General features: G+C 37.6%; 4 protein-coding genes across 5 annotated transcripts; 3 read left to right on the top strand and 1 right to left on the bottom strand.

The window, feature by feature from the left end:
• The first annotated feature begins 188 nt into the window (after positions 1 to 188).
• Positions 189 to 5,358, top strand: LOC110844239 (hypoxia-inducible factor prolyl hydroxylase). Its single transcript, XM_022090393.2, has 7 exons — positions 189 to 1,233; positions 1,313 to 2,223; positions 2,585 to 2,899; positions 3,689 to 3,808; positions 3,884 to 3,960; positions 4,302 to 4,364; positions 4,454 to 5,358. The coding sequence occupies exons 1-7, from the start codon at positions 927 to 929 to the stop codon at positions 4,551 to 4,553; spliced, it is 1,893 nt and encodes a 630-aa protein (XP_021946085.1). The 5' UTR covers positions 189 to 926; the 3' UTR covers positions 4,554 to 5,358.
• Positions 5,359 to 5,730: 372 nt separating this feature from the next.
• Positions 5,731 to 9,638, top strand: LOC110844130 (importin subunit alpha-1). Of its 2 annotated transcripts, XM_022090261.2 has the most exons (11): positions 5,731 to 5,995; positions 6,056 to 6,264; positions 6,395 to 6,704; positions 6,777 to 6,869; positions 6,965 to 7,103; positions 7,204 to 7,379; positions 7,451 to 7,633; positions 7,710 to 7,892; positions 7,970 to 8,119; positions 8,193 to 8,314; positions 9,561 to 9,638. In XM_022090261.2, exons 1-10 carry the CDS (start codon positions 5,945 to 5,947, stop codon positions 8,289 to 8,291), a joined length of 1,593 nt encoding a protein of 530 aa, XP_021945953.1. In that variant the 5' UTR covers positions 5,731 to 5,944; the 3' UTR covers positions 8,292 to 8,314; positions 9,561 to 9,638. The 2 variants fall into 2 exon arrangements, with proteins under 2 accessions (XP_021945953.1, XP_021945952.1); XM_022090260.2 differs by lacking the exon at positions 9,561 to 9,638 and having other exon boundaries at positions 5,732 to 5,995; positions 8,193 to 8,648.
• LOC110844131 (cyclin-dependent kinase 20) lies at positions 9,639 to 11,945 on the top strand. The gene is made up of 7 exons (XM_022090262.2): positions 9,639 to 9,802; positions 9,907 to 10,139; positions 10,213 to 10,407; positions 10,984 to 11,025; positions 11,269 to 11,336; positions 11,408 to 11,567; positions 11,653 to 11,945. Exons 1-7 carry the CDS (start codon positions 9,664 to 9,666, stop codon positions 11,815 to 11,817), a joined length of 1,002 nt encoding a protein of 333 aa, XP_021945954.1. The 5' UTR covers positions 9,639 to 9,663; the 3' UTR covers positions 11,818 to 11,945.
• A 6,483-nt stretch (positions 11,946 to 18,428) lies between these two features.
• LOC118434582 lies at positions 18,429 to 20,027 on the bottom strand. Its single transcript, XM_035848396.1, has 3 exons — positions 19,597 to 20,027; positions 19,262 to 19,515; positions 18,429 to 19,149 (listed from the first exon to the last, which is right to left on the bottom strand). The coding sequence occupies exons 1-3, from the start codon at positions 19,967 to 19,969 to the stop codon at positions 18,808 to 18,810; spliced, it is 969 nt and encodes a 322-aa protein (XP_035704289.1). The 5' UTR covers positions 19,970 to 20,027; the 3' UTR covers positions 18,429 to 18,807.
• Between the last annotated feature and the right edge of the window lie 1,493 nt (positions 20,028 to 21,520).

Here is a 21,520-nt window from a genome sequence, read left to right as displayed (position 1 = left end):
GGTGGATTTTTGAAGTTGGTAACTTTTGTGGTTTTCATCCCTTTGAGTGGGTGTGGCGGGCGCAAATGTGGCCATGGAGTCAAACCACTTCAGGGTTATAGTACACTCATAGGACCATACCACATATGCAAAGCACATCAAGATCTGAGAGGGGCAGGTGGTGAAGCTCTCCTCCTGAGTTGAGCCCGTGTCCCGTGTCACGTACTTGTAATATGTACGTCTCCTCAAAAAACATTTATTAGCATACAACTGCAACATAACAAATTGTTATAATATGTATAGTATATTATAAAAAAATAATAATTGACCATCCTGAAATATAGAAGTTATTTCGAAAAATAAATTTTATTCTAAGAAAAAAAACAAGGATTAAGAAAGGGCCATCGACCCATGTTTCAGCTGTTCTAAAATATAAAACAAATCATCAAAGCAAACGTGAAGTTTCTATTTTCAATTTAATACATTTTTTATTATTATTTATCTTGTTTACTATATAGATAATTGCCTCTTGCAATTTACATAGTTCTACATTTGCTTATTTTACTTGCAAGTATAATGAATTGATTAGCTGAAAAGCACAAAAAATATACAGAAATTAGATTGAAAGCAAAGTTTTTGAAGTCGAAAAAATGAACAAATGGGTCGAGCTTGCAGTATCAATTGTGGTATGGTTAATTGTTGCGATAACTATTGATATTTTCATCGAACTCTTAACATACGCTGTTGATTATATTCAGACTGAGTTTATTTACACTGGCTACGAGCTGCAATTTCAGAAATTCGATGCGCCTTCCTATTTTTGAGAACACTATTAATATAGCAACTATTTATTATCATCATCACAGTTTTGAACACACGGACCATTTGAATTTGAAAGTTGATATCTATAACACACAAATTCCTGTTTTACTCCCCGTTCAGTTGAGATGAACAACACTTTAAAATTACAACCCATTTATCTAGGATTTCAACATACTTCTTGTGCATTGTGCGGAGCTGGTGGCGTAAAATTTATGTTTTGTTCCAAGTGTCGTGTGGTTGTTTATTGCTCTAAAGAGCACCAAATTACGCACTGGAAACGCCACAAAAGGTTCTGCAGAGAGCATGTCTGGAGAAAGGACAGTCCGTATGGATCCGTGGCGTCAGCATCCTGTAAAGTTTCGTCGTGTGCTTGTAAACACTGGTACACCACTGCCGATGACAACGACTCATTATTCTTAGCTCAAGCTTCCAGTATGATTAACAATCCTACTTACACTCTTTTTATGCTACATGTTTTATTGTGCTAAATAAATTATTATTATTCTTGTAGATGGACTAAATAGCCTACCATCGTCTTCCTCTTCGACTCCTGTTGTTGCCCGTGATGAAGAAATAGACCAAGTCCTGTCCTCCTTGATACCGGAAGAATATTCGGCATCAAGTGAGGTTGTACTATATCCGGAGAAACAGGAGTTCATCTTGGACTTGGAAGAAAGCCTACGTGAAGTAACAAACGGTGGAGAGAGCACGTACGCTTCTATCCTCAACCCCACGCATGACGATGTGATGGCGTTTAATCATGATATTGCATTTAGTGGCATCGTATCTCCCAATAGTATATCATACGCTGACAAAAGTAACAATCAGTTGTTCTTTAATACTAGTGAATGTGACGAAATAAACTTGACACCAACAAATCAAGCACTACCACCATTATTAGAGCAACATCTGTCCACGCATCATCATCGACAGCTTGGTGGTCGTCCAGGGCTTGAAGATTTAGAAAATCATGCTCCTGTAGCCGTTCAACCTAACGGTGACGGAACTACGTGCGAGACGCACACGCAATCGTCCCAATCGCAAATTATGTTTTCACAACAAGCTGGAGATCAGTTGGTGTATTCTCAGAGCACCACGTTCAACCAAGTCCTAACCCCAGGTCATGCCCATAGTGCTGCTAGCCTTCATTTTGAACGAACTTTACATCCAAGCAACTGGGTAACTTTTCCCCCAAGTTCAACGTCGTCTCCATCGACCTCACTGTCAGTATCATTATCGGTGGCATCAAAGACTTTTGAGGATGAATCCGTCGTGATAAGAGAAAGTGATCAAGGCCTTGTCAGCCCCTCAATGACCCACTCAAGTGCCACTATACCCTTTCAGCATAGAAATAACATGCAATACATTTCTGGGCAGTCCGCTCAGCAAACTAGACTCTGGATTAATCAAGTTTGGGAACAGGTAACATTTTATAGTTGTTATAAATTTGTTACTTATCTTATCTCATTACCTTTCATAAAAAATGTGTTATCACTCTGTATCATCGTCACTATATATTATCAATCACTATAATGATAAATTAATGAATGGTTTGATAATCTGAATCATTATCAGTGAGAATCAGAATGGGCAGAATGTCATTTTATGCTATGTGCAATAATGTGAAATAGTACAAATCGCATTCAGTTGAGGTTTGCATAGATTAATGTGGGAGATGGATTAGGCAATTAATTTATTCTCTCGCATTGACATACCACTATATTTAATCAAATTGCTTCCATTTGAATGCAATTTTAAAATGGGATTCCCTTTGGTTCAACAGGTAATAGAGGACATGGATCACTACGGTGTTTGCGTTGTGGACAATCTCTTGGGAGATGCGAGAGGGGGTGCAGTGTTGAGGGAGGTTCAAAACATGTATTCTAAAGGAGCATTTCAGGATGGACAGTTGGTCAAGAGCAAAGATGGTCAGAGCAAATCTATCCGTGGGGACAAAATCACGTGGGTCGATGGCCGAGAACCACATTGTAGAAACATTTCAGTTCTAATAAAGCTCTTGGATAATATTGTAATGGGTGCAAATAATCGAAATAACAATGGTAAACTCGGAACTTACACAATTAAGGAGAGATCTAAGGTGAGTGAAATATTAATGAAAGAATGTTGCATACGAAAGACGCTGCAAACAAAGCCAAATTCATTAGGCATAGATTCAGAGCTTGAAGTCAGGACAGTTTCTCGATTTGCAATATTCACCCTTGCAGGTTATGTAACTCGCAATTATAGGGCTTTAGGAGATTTTAGACCTGAGATGAAGCAGATATAGATATATAGATGTATTTAGAACTTGTTGGACTGTGTGCGCCCAGCGTTGCACGTACACATTTTCCAGCTTGCGAATGAGAAATAAATGAGAATCAGCGTGCTTTTTACAGGGTCCTAATATCACTCACAGGCTTGACTCATACTCATTCTTTCTTTGCTAAATTTACTGAGATTTGTCTTTATGTTTAGTTGGTTTATCTATTTATTTGTTTAGTTTTCTCAACAAGATATAAAAAACAGAACAAGAATAAGGTTTTGTTCACTCGTCTATTACTCTAACTAGGTTTTAGTTGGGTCTGCATTTTTGGGTTGCAATTTGCAAATATGTCCCAGGGACGATCTATGATTAGATGTTATGCAATTATTTATGATTCCGTAGTGTTATGCATAAGACTAGGTACGTATAACGCAATCGACATATAATGTATTCCAATTGTATGTATGTGTAGGTCGCGAATTTTTTGTTGATCTCATTCAGTCTCATTCCATCCATAATAAGAAAAACACTCATCCAACCTTTATTTAAGACCAATATGACCTTCTTATTAATAGTATTCCTAGCTAGAAATAATTGAAGTTTATCCATTTTCTGTTGTTTTAGGCAATGGTAGCCTGCTATCCTGGCAGCGGAACGCACTATGTAAAACACGTTGACAATCCCAACGATGACGGAAGATGCGTCACAGCTATTTATTACCTTAACAAAGACTGGAGCACACAGGTTGGCTGATTTGTTTTGTAGTTAACAAGTTTCATAACTTTACCATAAAATATAATTTGAATTATTTCCTTCTAGGAAAATGGTGGCCTGCTTAGAATTTTTCCGGAAGGATGGTCACATCAAGTTGCAGATATTGAACCATTATTTGATAGGTACAATTAGAAAAAGAATCCCTAACTTATTAAACCCGATATTTATTATTTTTCTCACCTGAAAAAATTAGTCATTAGGATATATCGCTGATATTAATTTATTATGTGTTCCCTAATACTACTCGTAGATCTCTAAAATTGAAATATTTTGTCAATTTCAGTCGATTTTTTTTTGCAACTCAAAATTAGCCATCAAATCAATAAATAAACCAATAATTCTACGAATAAATGCTAAATACTTTTTGGCAAATATTAAATAACTATTGTGATTATAAATAAATTTAAAAAACAAGGAGCATTAACAAGCTAACCCTAATGAATCTATTAAATCTAATTTATAGAGTCATATTTTTCTGGTCTGATCGAAGAAATCCTCACGAAGTACAACCTGCCTACAAAACAAGGTATATTGATGATAAAATATAGTACTGATATTATAACTTATGACACAATTTATGGTATTTATTTTATGAATTTTGTATGCATTAATCAGGTACGCCATAACGCTGTGGTACTTTGATTCTAATGCAAAAGCAAGAGCGAAAAAATCAGCCGAGGATATTAAGGATATTTCATCTCTGAAAGCTAGCTGAGATGTTCTTGGAATTTTTTGTCTTGTCTGGTATGAAAGCCCCCAATTGTGTAAACTTATCGGATCGGATCGAGAAATTTAACGCAAAAAAAAATCTACTGAAACAAATTTTCATTTCGATGTTGCGCGCAACCTGTTCCACTAGGTATATAGCAAAACGATATGATATGTTTTCTAGTATGATTCAACGATCGACAAATGAGGAGGATATTGCGGTGGATCGAAGTCAACCGGACAGAATTTCTACGCGCCAAAATCACGTGCCAATTTGATTAACATTGGAGGCGGCCCGAAATTCAAATCAAATCCATCCGGTTGACTTCGATGCACCGCAATAGAAATTGTGATGTCTACTAAATCTGTTAAAAATCTCATTCGTTACGAAACACAACTATGATCATCACCGAAGAATCATCAAGCAATCCGTTTTTGAGTTTTTCGTACCTTGTATAAATTTATCCTTATCAGTCAGTGGTCTCATGAGTCGTATGTCCACAACCAACGCATTTCCTTCTAGTAATTCTATGCAATCAACTATCCTACTATTAGAGAAATATAGCAGGATGCTGATATAAAGCTCACCAAATGAGTTATTTACTGATCTATTTCTATTGATATATACTTCAAGAATTTAAATTTTGAGAATTTTATTTGAGGTCGGTGCATGGAATGAGATGTTACTGTGTGACCTGATTTACCGCATAATAATAAGTGTAGACACTAGAATTTTATCTGGACTTTATTACATGTTCAGAACAAATGTAATTTTTTTGAAAAAAATAATGAAATAAATCATAAACAGTCAATTTAATTCTGTTTTTATTGCATCAAATTATGCACACATTTATAAGTAAGCATTAACATTAACATTTATAGTACATTTTTTAGAATTTTGCATATATGCAAAATTCATATATTCAAAATCATTTCAATATTTTCATTCAAGTGAAAAATTCATGCTCCGATCGTATATATTGCAGCGATTGAATGCAATGTAAATTTCGCATTTCTAATTTGCCTATATTATGTATTCTTTTGTTAAGCAAGAATCATTGAAACCAAACGAGTCGTTATCTTGCCCATTTTGGTTATTGGTAATATTTGCATTGTTGTGTAGTACGCCTGGTAAATGATTTAGTTGTGTCTTGGTTTTGCCCACAGAGTTGTAAGCGCGTAGAAATGTAGCAACGAACGAACATTTCTTTATACGCGTTTTCTCTCATCACATCACTGTCGTCCGCCGCCGGTTACTTACAACAACGAATAAATAAATAACCAAAACTCGTTTAATTTCTTTAGTATTATAATTGTCCAACTAGAGAAGTGAGAACAGTGTGATATCCACCGGAGCTGTCCAGTTCCTGCCTTTAATTGCTCATCAAAATTTCTATAATGTCTAACGATCGGATTAAAAACTTTAAAAATTTTGGAAAGGACACGGACGTAGGACCATTTTTATATAATAAAATACGACATTTACTTTAAAATACCTTTTTCTTATAGGAACTGCGAAGAAGAAGAACGGATGCATCTGTAGAGTTGCGAAAAGCTCGAAAGGATGAGCAGTTATTAAAACGACGAAACATTGATACGGATGAAATAGACAACGTACATACAAAAACCTCATGCACCCCTCTCGCTGATTCATCAAATGGAACGTCCTCGACTATTAATGAGAATGTGATCCGAAAAATTATGAAAGATATGAACAGGTGATAATAAAGATATACTAATTCAAAATTATTTCACACGCACCACGCCACAGACACGGTATCAATCAACCGCAATAATAATTTAATGTCGAACCTTATAGCCACTACTTATTTATGTGCAATTTTGTAGCGATGATCCACAAAAACAGTTTGCTGCAACCCAACAAGCTCGAAAAATTCTTAGTCGAGAGCGTCATCCTCCAATCGACATTGTAATCGCCGCTGGAGCTGTTCCCCGTTGCATTGAATTTCTCAAGGAAGATAGCAATCCAGACCTTGTGTTCGAGGCAGCCTGGGTCCTTACAAATATCGCTTCTGGGTCCCCAGCGCAGACTGACGTGGTCGTAAGAAATGGTGCAATTGAGCCGTTTGTCAACCTTCTCCGATCCCGATACCCGCATATAATTGAGCAGTCTGTGTGGGCGCTGGGAAACATTGCTGTACGTAAATAAACTTTCTCTAACAATATATATTACATATATCATCATCCCTACATGCTGTTTATTTTGTAGGGTGACGGTCCAGTTATGCGAGACCTGGTAATTGCCAAAGGTATTGTTCCACCTCTGGTTGCCCTTGCAAAAACAGAACCAAATTCAAGCAACGTGAGTCTAATAATTGTCATTCTTCATCAGTTTTCTTATTATTTCGTATTAATGTCATTTAAAGTAATGTAACTTTTTTCCCTAAAATTATGTAGTCTGCTTTCTTGAGGAACATTACTTGGACTTTGTCTAATTTGTGCAGAACTAAAAATCCTGCTCCTCCACCTGAAGCCACACGACAGTGTCTCCCAGCTCTGGCAAGACTGATCAATAATGCAGATATGGAAATCGTTTGTATGCCCCTACTGATATGCTTATTAGTCTGAACTTTATTGTTTGACTTTATGTGTACATATTTCGCATCCTTATTCAAATTATTAATTGTTGCTTTCAGCTGATGCATGCTGGGCTCTATCATACCTCAGTGATGGACCAAACGAAAAAATTGAAGAAGTTGTGAAATCTGGTGTTGTTCCGAGACTCGTTGATCTGCTGGGAGTTGAAGGTCATAATGTTGTAACACCATGCTTGCGAGCTGTAGGCAACATTGTTACTGGAAGTGATGTACAGGTAGGTTAATTAAAAATAAACCAATGTAACGAATTTATGTATCACTAATGTTAAAAAATAACATGTACTAGACTCAAGCGGTTGTCCAAGCTGGAATTCTTCCTCAACTTCTCAGATTGCTGCAGAGCAATAAGGCCAATATTGTGAAGGAAGCTGCATGGACTGCATCTAACATTTGTGCCGGTACTTTGGAGCAAATTAACACTGTGATCAATGCTGGAATGGTGCCCTTGCTCATTACTGTCTTGCGAACTGTAACGTGACTTTCTGATTTCAAACTTATCCTAAAACGCGGAGCTATTAATAATAAGTATGCTAATTATTGAATAGGGAGATTTTCGGGCTCAGAAGGAAGCTGCATGGGCTATCACCAACATTACTTCCGGTGGTGCCATTGAGCACTTGGTATACTTGTGCCAACAGGGAGCTATTCCAGTAATGTGTGACATGTTAACATGTCGAGATTGGAGAACTATTGTTACGATTATGGATGGACTGGAAAACATTCTAAGAGTAGGTTTAAATTCATTTTATTCACTCATATTTGGTACCTGTTTTTTAAAAATAATTGTTATCCTTTATGTTTGTAGGGTGCCCAAGACGTTGGTCAGCTGGATAAAGTTGCCTGTGCCATTGAAGAATGCGGAGGACTGGACAAGATCGAGCAGCTTCAGTCTCACGACAATAACACCGTGTACAATAAGGCGTACTGTATTATTGACCAGTTCTTCTCAGACGAGGTGTGTTAACAAGCATAAAACAAAACTTTTATCCAGAATAATAATTACGAACTTAAATGACACTTTGTAATAGGGAGGGACTGATGAAAATCTTTTGCCCGAGACAAACGCAACTGGCGATTTTCAACTAACTGTGAACCAGTCGGTCCCAGAAGGTGGATTCAACTTGTAAACCTTTGGATTTTGCTTGACATCGTGAGTACTATACAATTACTTACTTGATAAGTAAATCTTGTATTACTAGACTAAAATTAAGCCGTCTTCCATCATCAAACCCTTTCATAACGTGTATTCAGAGAAATCTGTGAACTTGTATAAAATTAAGATAATCTTTTCACAAAATTAGAACCGTTCGTTAAAACAAATTGAAGAAGTCATTCATTACAATAAAATCCGGTTTTTATTTATTCCAGTTTTTGTATTTTGATAATATTCAGAGACAGCAGTATTCTTAATTTAAATTTAAATATATGCCGTCCTTAAAATCTCCAAGCAGAATAAAATGGTAGTGTAATACATTTGAAAATAACAAACTATTTATTTCTCACGAATTAAGGGCCTGGGGGAAGTTGCTTAGAAATCACGTCAACTTTGACGATAAAATTCAGCAATGCACAAGAGGGCAGATTTTTTAAATTATGTTTAATGCGTTAATCATATCTTTAGATTTTACTTGAGTTTTTTTTGACGATCTGCCCTCTTGTGCAGTGGAGATATTTGGTCGTAAAGTGAGGACAAATTGGCTTAGAATTGCCAAATTAATGGCAGGAATTGCATTTTGAGTATCCATGGAACAAAAGAAACAACTTTTTTCAAAAACTTGAGGGACTTGAGGGAAACTTTTTCAAAAGCAGTGACAAAACCAAAGCTTTTGAACGTCCCATAGAAACGGTGTCAATTAATTGTGGTCGTAACCTAACAGAGCGATAATAATCTTGGGGCCCTGGCAATTATTGTTGCTAACATAAAATCAAGTAAATCTTCCCCCGGGCCCTTAAGTTATAAATTTTAGCAGTCGTATTGTATTTTGAAAATACCACACTCTGCGATACTCATCCCCTTGAGCACAAACCATTTCGACTCATCTCTGATAAGTGGCAGGCAGGCTCTCCTTGCCTCCCACTCTTGTTGTTTCAATAGCGAAGGTTATTTCATGGTGACACAAAATTACAAAAAGCATATACAAATATATCAAATACATATGGACCAAAACTCGTTCATGCAACAAAGGAAAGAAAGGGCATTAGAAGTGTGCAAGTTTGCTCTTCGGTTGCCTAGTGACGTAATACAAAACATCCGTACTCTTTTTACTGAGGGGACGAACGTTATAATGGACTGCATTTACGATTAGTCCCCTAATTAACTAACGCACAGACACTTAAATCGTTGTTGGCTTTGCGAGTACAGGGAAAACTAGATGTTGGTCATTTGTGGGTTGCAGAAACCTCTACGTGATCGGATAACGTTAAACGTGCCTTGCAAAGGCGTACAGTGAAGACAATTCGGGATCTAGGTAAGTGGAGTGATTTTTTTCATGCGCAAGCATGAACGAGTACGAAGTGATAACCACCGTGGGTGAAGGGGCACACGGAATTGTTCTGCAAGCCCGTCATTCCATCAGTGGTGATATTGTAGCCTTGAAGAAGGTGACACTTAAGAAAATCTCCACCGAAGGAATTCCAGGTTAGCTAATTGGGTTGTTTCAAATAACTTGTTTGAAAGACACAAACAAATGCATGCCATTTGTGCTGGATATTATGAGTATTATTGCTGTCTCTTGTGCACAGTGCAAATGGTCCGTGAAATCAAAGCCCTTCAGTGCATTGAGCATGAGAACGTGGTCACTCTCATCGACGTGTTTCCTCAAGGTCTCAGTTTTGTTCTCGTGTTTGAATTCATGCCTTCCAATTTATGGGAGATTTTGGACAACTATCGTTTGAACGGTTCTCAAATCAAGTGCTACATGAATATGTTATTAAAAGCTTTGGAATATTTACATGAAAACCATATACTGCACAGGGTAGGCCGAATTGATAGACAATACAAATTGCTTTACACTCCATATCCACTGATTGATGTTTCTTAATTTGAAGGACTTGAAACCAGCAAATCTTCTTATAAGCAATGATGGGTCTTTGAAAGTGGGAGATTTTGGCCTTTGTCGTCTTCACAATCAAGGTCAACATGTTGCTTATTCTCACCAAGTAGCGACGAGATGGTACCGGTCCCCCGAGTTATTGTACGGAGCACGATATTACGACGAAGGTGTCGACCTATGGGCAGCAGCAGTGAGTGTTGCAGTTACACATAATATGCTTTAATATGCATGATATAATGTGCAATAAGTCAACCATTAGCAATTACTTGTTGAGATTGATCATCAAGATGAACAAATTTAATCCATTACATAGCTTGACTCAGTTTTCCAATGAGGCAGTACTACTGTCACAGTAGATTCGACATCGAGTAAGTGAAGCTAAGCGATGGTGGAAGGAGGAATTTAATATCTTTCGAGATATCCGGATATTTTTATCATCAACGTGACTCGTATTTTTCTTATTGAGGGACTATGTACATACATACAAATATTCAGTCCTTGCCCATTTTCTACATGCAGTATCTTGAATCGGACTTATATTGCCCTTCAGGTTTCCATTTCTTTAGGTGCTCTGCCTGGTCACAGTTGACTGTTTCCTCTTGTCGAAGTGTTGCTTTGCTGAGATGTTTAATTTAAACTGCAAAGTTATTCTTACTACTAATTTATGTAAATATATAATTCAGAACTTGTTGCAATTGGGTGCGATAAGAAACAGTACATGTTTCACCTGAGATTTTAAGCATACTGACCTTTCGTATGAATTTAGATTATTTGTGCCGAAATGCTAAAAGGAGAACCAGTCTTTCCTGTGAGTTAATTACATGTTCAGATAAAAAAAAATGGAAGATGGATGAGACAACGATGAGCCCATTTGTTAGCCAGTTGCTCCCTCGGGTCGATCTCTTTGTTTGTCTTCATAAGTGCATATGTACATACGTACTCTCCATCATTTTGTCTTTGTCTCATCCTGTCGCGTACTTCCCCATTACTTTTCCCGATCCAATGATTCCGAGATAAATCATTCATTGCCGTTTGTTTCTGGGTGTCACAGGGAGAGAATGATATTGACCAACTGTACCTCGTAATCTCGAGTCTGGGGACGCCAGATGAAACTTCCTGGTAAGGCAGCGAATTTAATTGTTATAAAAGACAAAAGTATGTAATGCTTAAAGTCCTGTAACTTGTCATAGGCCTGGACGATCCGAATTACCGGATTACAATAAAATATCATTTCGCCCAATGGACCCCGTCCCTCTGACCACACTCGTCCCATCCGACGTCCCGAAATACGAAGAGTTCATTGGAAGCTTTCTCATATACAATTCTAGTAAACGGATCTCTGCAAAAAGTGTACGTTTTTAAAAAACAAAAAATGGACTACGACGTATTTGATATGATGACGCTATGTGATATTTTTCTTCATGTAAACATGTAGGCCATGGATCACGAATTTTTCAGAACCCATCCTTTACCATGCTCAATCTCGGAACTTCCTCCTCTGCCCACCCTTAAATCTGTTATGTTTAAGGATTTTGATTCCCTTAAGATTTGTGACGATGCTTCTGCTAGTAACACGAGCTCATGTTCAACATTAAAATGATAACATTGAAAATTGTGAAATATGCGTATGTTTACTTGTTATTATTTACAATACCTTAATTTGTAACAAATAAAGTGTTAATTACCACATCGTGAAAAATAAATAGTACAAATTTTATTGTTTGAAAATGTCGTTTGGGTGAAAATTTTTCTGCTTCTAGAGATTTTCCTCAGCGAAAATTATATAAGTACACAACAAGCGAGGATTATATTCTAACGAGAATGCAATGAGACAATGCGTAAGATGAATAATTAAATTAGGATTTGCAGCTTGACTCTACAAACTTCCCTGATCCTTTATTGCAATTATGGGATTAACATTGTCCCCCAAAACCGCCACTTGGTTGATCCCACTTGATCCATCCCTGTTACATATCGTATCGTACTACGTACTGTATACATCCTGCTTTTTAGTACTAAAATCTACCCTTTCGGACAATCTGTCCACGTTCTATACTTCTCCGTGTTTCTACATCCAGGAACTTACTTTTACTTTAAATCCAGTTAATTTTGGGGTACATTTAGGCCACAACACTTTTAGTAACGTATACAACCATGCATAAATGGGTATCCAAAGTATTTATATAGGTAAGCTTATCTAACGTTGGACTCATGCTGCTGGCTCCATATTGTATGAAATTAAACTGCTGTTTTCCGGTTGTCGAAAATTTGAAGATGTGTAAAAGGAAATGGAAAGTGAAAGGAACACAACCAGTTTTCTCATATATAGTGTCGTGCGTACTGACTGAGATGATTCGACGGGATGAGGGGAACATTGTACGCCGTTAGAGAAAGCAGCCCCAAATATAAATGTACACATAACGTACATGAATGGTTTACTACCTACAACAACTCACTACTTTGGTACAAAACATGACATGATACAATAATCTCCCATCTTGCTGGTGGGAGCAGTAAGTGTGTAGTTAGTGTGGAACTTACACATGACCTCAAACTGGACGCCTAAAAATGGTTGACGAAGTACATATTACTAAAAAAATTGCCCATCCATGTCCATTCCGTGATCTAGGCGTGTCCACTGGGTTCTCTTTCTCGACATGCATCCACTTTCCCCAATGGCTGCTATTACCGGAATCAGAATCACCGGCTCACACAGGCCGGAAGAGCGACCGTTAGAGGAAATTGAATTTATAGTTCATCCCATCCCACAAACCATCACGGCTCAACATTTTTTTCCAACATGACAGCACACCGAGCAGAATTTTAGTTGCGTAGGTAGATTGATTTCTTCTTCATGTTCATACATACATTCATTAGATTGATACGTGGGAATATACGTATATGTACAAGCAGTAAAATAGCACTAAAAACTAAATCATGGTTAGCCTCAATATTTTGAACAAACTTTTAAATAGTGACGTAATGTAAGCGAGAATTAATCTTGAGATTTTGATATTTATACATTCGCGTACGTATAATTGATTTGGCTTTATATAGCGTGTCGTGGAATGAGGCGTCCGCATTCTGAAAATCTGTTAGAGCTTATGTATTGTAGCTAACTAGCTGCTGCTGGATATGTATAAGCTTAATCCCTTTGGATCTAGGCCGAGCAGAGTAATTTAAGATGTTTACCTCTCTCATAAATTTGCGAGATGGTGTTTATGGGACATCCAGTCCAATCTCATAAAGATTCCATGTCGTGTCCCCAGTCACTGCAGATTAGTGCCAGGACAGTAGAAAGACGGAGGTTGCGATTAGGGCACGAATTAGAGATTATTTGGGGTGGAGGCTGCCCTGGGTGGGTGGGGACTAAGTAGAAATAAATGTTGCTTGCCACCAAAATCACACAACGCCCGTGTATCTGACGTACGACGTATGAGCCCGTAGCGAAACATCAACTACTCATGCGACCACCTTTGATGGGAAACGAATCAGGCAGATATGTGTTGCTGGACCTCCCTGATACTCACTCTGCCTCCATAAAAGTAAATCGGATTACTTCTTGTCCTTTTCTCCAAAAGGTTGCAGCTGAAATGATTGATTAGACTTTTATCGAAATACCCACTCTCTTTACTCTCAAATTGAGCCATGTTAGAAGCCATGCAACAAAAGTAGGCGTAGGAGGTGGTCCTCATCGCATCACACTCAGTCATCAGTCACATGACCCATGACCTATTCATCAAAGAATTTCTTCCTTGTAAGACAGTTGACACTATTAACTTTGAATCACTTCATATGGAAAATATAAACAACTTTTTTTTCATGTACTTGCATAAAGTGAAACATATTTTCAAGGGTGACATAACAATCAAACGGCAGCTGCCATCCATAAATATGACAATTTTTTATACGTATCTTGGTCTTACAACAATCAGTGGAATTATAGCCTTGAAACATGTACTCGGTCAGTTACATAATTGGCACATGTGAAGGATGTCAAGTTGACAAAAACGCCTCTTTGTTGTCAAGCCCAGAATCTTGCTACACACGTTTTCCATAATTTGAGCCGCAACAACTTACCCTTGCCTCAGGGCTATGCCAGGTTTTTATGGTGAAAGTTTCACCCCACTGTCTCGAGCTACCTGTTCATTATCTCATATTTTTCTGTATTTGTGCAACCAAAGTTGATGCCTCTGCCAACATTCATCGCAATTTCCTTACTTCATTCAACCCTGACAACCACAAAGAGCCACAAGGTGGTGAAATTGTCAGGTTTGTTTAGTAAAGTGAAAGTGAAATTAAGAAAGTTGTGCAAGTCGAGAGACAGTTCTTGGAGCAACCCACCACAAACTTTCATCGTTTCTACTACTCGACACATCGTTTCTAGTTTATGTTGGTGACTTGACTCCTCTGAAATCCTGGGAATGTCGTATGGAAAAGAAAAGTCAACCCTTCACTTTTTGAGTGCTCAAGGTATCACACATAAAGAAATGTCTGTAATAAAATGTGGACGAAATGAAATGAGCTGGGCTGGGAGGTAGATGGAAGGTTATCAAAACCCATGCGACGCCGACGGTCATTCCGCTGCACGGAAACAGAAAAGATGTGTCAGTCAAAGCAATCATCGTCTTCATGTCATTTTTTTACGAGCCACGTGCAACGTTGACTTGACATTGAACTCACAATCACGGCAGTTATTATTATCCTTCTTTAAGAAAAAGTGCGTATATATTTATGCCACGTTGCTCCAGATGAACGTGGCTCTAGCTTGTGGTAGGGTAACTACTCTCGGCTACATCCATACTAACTTTCACTAGAAAAAATTTGGTAGAAGAGAAAAATGGAGAGCAAGAATCAAAATGGGCATTCAAATAGTATTTTGTCGTCCATATAATATAATATAATCGATACTGAAGCATTAAAAGTTTGCATGAATCCAAAGAAAAGTGATTATAGTGGAAAACCCTCGAGAGAGAGAAAGAGTTTTGGAAAATCGGAAGCCAATTCCTTCCCCATCGCATTATATTCCACTTTTGCCTAGTTGGTATTGACTGAACACTTGGTTGGCTTCCTGTGCTGGAAGAACATGTTCATCATTTATTTTAGGTCGCTGTAGTACAAATAGTAGGATTAAGAAGTGTACGTAGATGTGCATATGCACTGGAATAAATCGTGTGGTCGTCGATCTGAAAAAGTTTGAAGTGGTTGGTTTTTTGACCGTTCATGCAGAGAGAAAAGTTGGGGAATTAAATACTACCTATTCCTAAGGAGTATATACCCTAAATGGCTACAACGATTGATAAATTAGAAAAAATTAGTTTTACAGAAGCGATACATAATATGCACAAGTTTGTATTATGCACTCCTCTCTGGGTAGACTGTTGGCAATATTTCCACAAAATATACAGATTTATGATTATATTAAGATAATATCTCAGTGGTTATTTTTTATTAAAATGTGGAGTACGTACTCGACTAATTAGTTCTGACTCGAATATCTCTTTTCGGCTGAATAATTTCCAATACAGTTGAGCAGAATTAATTAGAATAGTCGTACCTCAAGTAGGAAGTAAGCTTATGATTTCCTTATCTTTAACATACACATTTGAACATATGTACATGTGTGGATTCAGTGGATACTAACCACCAGCCCCATGCACTACTTTCCCTTCCTTCGTATATTGCTAAAGTCGGCGCAGTTAGTATAAATATTTTACCTATTCCTCCCTGCTCAACATCAACACTTTAGAGTTTAGAGCATCAAGTTGACTTTGATCTTCAGTCATTTGGGGCTTTCACTTTCGCCGTGTGCAGCAGTGCCTTACTTCCCTTTCCTCCTCCTCCCTCCTGCCACTGCTGCCTGGTCCTTTCCAACTTGGTCGACTCGTGCAGCTACGACAAAGAGAACGCTGAATTTTCCAGCTGAGGTTGTGGTCTGCCCCCAAAACCACAACGAACCTTAATTTGAAATGGGAGGACTGGATGCACATTCCTCGCATAGTTAATATTTGTGCACCACTGGATATTATTGCTATGCGGAATTTATGCTTTGACTAAAATCACCACTTACGAGGGGTGCCAAAGCCAGGGCAATTTTAGAGTTTGAAATTAAATTAAACTTGGAAAAATTTGCACACTTATAAATACGTAAGAATTTATAAACTTATTAGGTCAAATTTAAGCATGTTACATACATACGTAACAAATATGTACATACGTCACCATTTGCATCTGGTTAAAAAAACATAGAAAATTAAATAAGATTACCAATAAATCAAATATCCATTCTAAATTTTAGCACCCCATATCTAAACAAAGCAGTTTTGTACACCTTGTAGAAACGCAGCTCGATGGTTTTATTCATTGACCACTTGTTTGTTCGTCATCATTTTTCGTTTTTGTCTGCTTTCTGTGATTGGAGTCCAATATGTGCAAATGTGCACAAGTGAAGAATGGTATGACAATAGGATGAACAAATGAATATGTGTATCTTCTATAAATCATGCATGATTTAACGAGTTGTATATATATATGTATGTACATACATATATAAGTATTTATTTAATGATTCTTACAAAATATTTGACAATTTCATTATTATTAAATTACATTATTAAAGCTGCTGTGTCGCATCATCATATATAGGAAGGACTTTGGCTAACTGTTAAACAACAATTCAAGATAATGAACAATTCAAGAAAACTTCAAGAGGGCTACGCCAATATTATTACGGATTCTTTATGTACACAAAATTGGGCAAATTTTAAGCCATCATACATAAAAATCGTTAGATCGCGAAAAAACATTATTTCATACCCTATATTACAAACATAATGAAAGGAAAGAAAGGAAAAGGGATCATGAAGCCTCGTGACACAATAATATAATAAAAATCTGTGTCGTATAAAAATCCTCTACTTCTTAAAATACTATACAAATATGCACTCACTTAAGCTGAAAGTGTGCTCTTTCCGTGTATTATTTTGACGCGAGCAAATTCAAACAATGAAGCCAACTACATTGTACCGAATGTAGCGTGTGTGTATGCATACAGGAAGGGTGGCTGGGTGTCTAGTGAGGCGCGTGTAAGTAGGTGTGTGGTGAAAATTAACTTTTTTTATGGAGAGCCAGAGAACTTGGTCTGGTTTAGCTTGGGAGACTGGCAGGTCAATGTTTTGAACAAAACGCTGACCAGATTCAGAGTTCCATTTGTCCTCTTGGATAAGGGATTCATCCCGGATTTAACCCTTGACGATTGAAATTGTCCTTGTGTAAAAATGACATAATTTGTAAATTCCATCTCCCGACTTGACGAGTGTGCATACCTCTTTAAAGATTCGGTAATGATATGCCCACGTTTCCGTGCCCTGCATCAAAACGCCACGCTGCACATTGTTTTTCCAACGCCCACTGCACCCCGGCGGCTGACCAGTCGAAATTTTGTTTCATTTTTAAATCCTTGTTAAGGCCATGCGTACGCGCTTAGCCTCCACTTGGTCGATTGGTCTGGGAAAATGGGCCGGATTTTCTTCCCCAATTTGGAACAAAATTTCGAATTCTGTAATAGGATATTTCGACGGTGATTTTGATAATCAAGACAATTCCAACAAAGGAATCAAATTTTGGAGTGGTGGAACTGCAGTTCGAATTGAGCATTTGAGAAAGGTTACAAATAAATTTCGAATTCAGTAAAAAAATACTCTCGTCATCGGGAGATATTCACAAACCCATGAATTGTCCACTTTTCAGAAAAATAGCAGGGTGGGCGACTTGGTGAAAGTCATCCTTCACGGGTACCCAGTCACATTGCAGGACCTCAAAATACCGCTCCACAAGATACAACTACTCGGAAATAGTGGAACCCAGGTACATATTCATATATTTCAAAACCAGAACAATTGCTCTGACCTTTTGACCCATTGAATTTCATGGATATGCAGATTCTTGTCTGGCGGACAGAGTCTCTTCAACAACCCTTCCCAGCGACCCTACGCCTCCAACCGGGCTACAGTAATTCGAACATGGTCGACCTCTGGAAAAATTTCTTTACCGTAATGTATGACCAAATTCCAGTAGATGAAAAGTACAGAGAAAAAAATTACACTTCGTATTTGTGATATATGTATTAGTGAAAGTCTCAAAACTTTTAAGGAAAATGTTGCATATTATTTCATTTATTTGATTTTTACGTAAATAATGGTGCACATTTTATAAGTTGATAAGTGAGTCATATTTTTGCTTGAAGTATAATACTATGGTTAGTCGTGAAAAAGTAGAGTGATTGATTAACTATTGAGATTATATGGTACATTAACATTTGTTAATTAAATATAAATTTAGTAATTTTTGAAGAAGCTCATTTTCTCAAAATAGCACATTTGACATTCTTTCAACATAAAAGTTTTAGTCTGAGGTATGTTCATTTTCTCTTGTAAATACCCAAACTTGTAGCAATTATGGGCTTAATAAAATCAATACGAGGTCATATAAATATTATTAACAAACTTAAAATGTAAGTCATGACGGAAGGAAGATGAAATTTAATAAAGACTATGAGTCAGTTACCTCCGGAATTAAATATGCTTAATGTTTATGAACACGAGTTGAGATTTCCGGTTCCGTTGTTGTTGTTGTACCCCAGCCTGTACCCTAGCCGCTGTATCCATTGTCTTTCAGTGTCTTTGCGAACTATATCTGATGAGAATCCACCTTCGATGATAGTGTAGCGTCGGTCCTCTTTGTGATGGACAAAATTGAAATGAACATTGACATTCTTCAATCGAAGATCCTTGTCTTGGATCGCTTCTTCTCCGTTCCGTCCTAAAACCCGATCGATGTGTTGTCGAAGTTCGGGAATAGACGGATACTTCTTTTTCCATCTATCGCTCGTGGTGTCTGCATGACCATTCATTCTTTTATGAAAGTTTCGGTTCTATATCATAAATCAATAAGAACTTGTATTATGTACATGAAAATGGCGTCAGTTCACGAGGACTTTACGAGACATTAATCAAACAGGTGCATAGTTAAGTTTAAACAATTACATTAGATTCTCCTACGTATGATGCCCAGTTGCCTTCATCCAAGCAACGTTGACAGTAGATTAGGTATACGACGTCGTTAGAACAGCAGGTGAATCTTCGATCCAAGTGGATGACCTGGTCGTCGGATGGACCCCACTTTACACTATTCCTTGACGTCATTAGTTGCTCCTGGGTGCATAGTGAGTCACGGCACCAATAAGTACCCGGGCCCAGATATCCAAATTGTGCGTTTTTGTTGATATTTTCCACGATTTCTACACAAAAAAATACGACAAAATAAAATAAGTTAAAGTATTACGCGCATGTTTCTTTTCTCTTTAAACTTATTTACTTACTAGACTCAGTGAATTTCACACGGGTAGTTGGATCGGTAACACGTAGTGCAAAGTTTGGTGTTGTGGTGTTCCATGGTTGTAATGGGAGGTCATTTTCGTAGACATTGTCGGTTTTGGTTATCTTGATCCTTCCTGGTGATCCAAGTGTCACTTCGATTTTCTTTAAATCGGACTGGAAAATTCTTCGTACTAAAGACAAACGCGTACTGTTAACAAAACCCTTGATTTGTTGGTTGGTTTTGGTGGTGTTCCTCTCGACATTGATGGAACAGTCGATCCAGAAAGATTTTTTGTCATTGTCCATCATCCCTGCTATGAAGGCCCGTCCGACGGGTGTACTCATGAAGTCGTCTGTTGGAGGCCCCCTGGTCATGACATGTCCGGAGTCTGGGTCAAATGTCAAGACAGGTCCAGTCCAATTTGAGGGGAGGAATCTTCGCCATCCTAAAAAAGTTTTTGTTGATTTTAGTTCACGTGGACATTTCTTAAAATCAATGCACAAAGTTTGTTTTAATTGTACTCACCTCTTTGTTCTCGTCCATTCACTGTGATGGAGGGTGGTTCGGGAATTGGCAATCCAGTAACGTCGCACCATTCCCAAAGGTTCAGGATTTCTGGATTCGGATGATGATTTTATGATGGTGATGGTGATGGAGAAGCAGCATCAGCAGCAACAGGAGCAACAGCAGGGGGTGGATCATCGTGTCGAACCATCTTTGAAGTAGAAGGTCCGTCAGAAATTTGCACCAGCTTCTCGGCTGCGGCTTTGCGTTTCGCCAGAAACTTGTTCCACCGATAGCTTGCGACCTCATGCTCTTCTTGTAGCTGAGCCAAGAGCTCGTCTGACATATCGTCATCAGACTCACTCATGGTCCTCGTGAACTATTTAAAATGTAATAAATACATCATTTTTTTGTTTAATAGTTCACGTTAACTTTTATATAAAAAGAAACACTTTGGTGCTTACCTGGTCACGGTCGTTGATGAATGAAGATAAGTTGCAATGATAAATTGTTGAATTAAAAAATTTGATCCGTTGTTGAGGAACAAGTAAAAGAACGTGTGTCTCTTGTGGAAGACAATCTCCGACTGAGGGATAAAAGAAAAACGTTTCGAGCAGGAAATACTGCAGACAAAGGAGAGCCAATCAGAGAAAGGCGCGTCGGATGCAAAGGAAGTTTAAAAAATCGTCCAAGAGGCAACTTGAGACATATCCTCCAAAACAGTAATTATACTCTTCAGTCTTTATGTTTGTTTCATGCACATGTCGTCTTTGAATGAAGCTTTAATTATTTTTTAACCATCTAATTAATTTCTATACATTGCATTTGCATAATTTATCCATTACACAGTTATATTTGAATAAGTTCACGTGGACTTGTCATCGTTGTTTCATTATTTGCAACCAACAATTGAGAGCGGGGGATTAAAAGTAACGACACTTGCAAACACTCACGCCAACTTTGTGTCGTTGTTCTTGAGTTTGGTTGTTGCGTTTGGATTAATTTTAAATAATTGTCCACGGGGATTTAATTATTTTAATACGCATAGGTTTTTTGCTTGTTTCACGCATAAAATATGTATTCGTCCGTCGAAATTGTCAATAAATTCCTGCAAGTAATAAAAATTAAGACGACTAAGAATAAAGGTTGTCGTGTTGCAGAGGAGGAAAAAAATTCTTCTGGAGAAACGCCAAAAGGAGACAAAAAGAGTACATAGTTTAAACTTCTATTACTTATTTACTTTATTATTTCATTTATTTATTTAAATATTCCGAGATATTGTGCAAACGTATTTGTGTTGTTCACGTGAAATTTTACCACTTGTCATTTGATATTCAATTGGTTTAACTCATCATTTTGATATTTTTACAGATGTTCCCGGATCCTGGCACGCCATGTTTTCGTAGACGCGAGTTCGTTTG

Source organism: Folsomia candida, unplaced genomic scaffold (assembly GCF_002217175.1).
Source record: "Folsomia candida strain VU population unplaced genomic scaffold, ASM221717v1 Fcan01_Sc002, whole genome shotgun sequence".
Lineage (NCBI taxonomy): Eukaryota > Metazoa > Arthropoda > Collembola > Entomobryomorpha > Isotomidae > Folsomia > Folsomia candida.
This window is presented reverse-complemented; position numbering and strand designations above follow the sequence as displayed.

Coding starts and splice junctions, on each gene's coding strand:
- LOC110844239 (XM_022090393.2), top strand. CDS start 927: ATGAACAACACTTTAAAATTACAACCCATTTATCTAGGATTTCAACAT. Junction 2,224..2,584: donor TTAATCAAGTTTGGGAACAG/GTAACATTTTAT, acceptor TTGGTTCAACAG/GTAATAGAGGACATGGATCA. Junction 3,809..3,883: donor ACAAAGACTGGAGCACACAG/GTTGGCTGATTT, acceptor ATTTCCTTCTAG/GAAAATGGTGGCCTGCTTAG.
- LOC110844130 (XM_022090261.2), top strand. CDS start 5,945: ATGTCTAACGATCGGATTAAAAACTTTAAAAATTTTGGAAAGGACACG. Junction 6,870..6,964: donor CAGAACCAAATTCAAGCAAC/GTGAGTCTAATA, acceptor AAAATTATGTAG/TCTGCTTTCTTGAGGAACAT. Junction 7,634..7,709: donor TCATTACTGTCTTGCGAACT/GTAACGTGACTT, acceptor ATTATTGAATAG/GGAGATTTTCGGGCTCAGAA.
- LOC110844131 (XM_022090262.2), top strand. CDS start 9,664: ATGAACGAGTACGAAGTGATAACCACCGTGGGTGAAGGGGCACACGGA. Junction 11,337..11,407: donor ACGCCAGATGAAACTTCCTG/GTAAGGCAGCGA, acceptor AACTTGTCATAG/GCCTGGACGATCCGAATTAC. Junction 11,568..11,652: donor AACGGATCTCTGCAAAAAGT/GTACGTTTTTAA, acceptor GTAAACATGTAG/GCCATGGATCACGAATTTTT.
- LOC118434582 (XM_035848396.1), bottom strand. CDS start 19,969: ATGACCAGGGGGCCTCCAACAGACGACTTCATGAGTACACCCGTCGGA. Junction 19,516..19,596: donor TGTGAAATTCACTGAGTCTA/GTAAGTAAATAA, acceptor TTTTTTGTGTAG/AAATCGTGGAAAATATCAAC. Junction 19,150..19,261: donor CATACGTAGGAGAATCTAAT/GTAATTGTTTAA, acceptor TTTATGATATAG/AACCGAAACTTTCATAAAAG.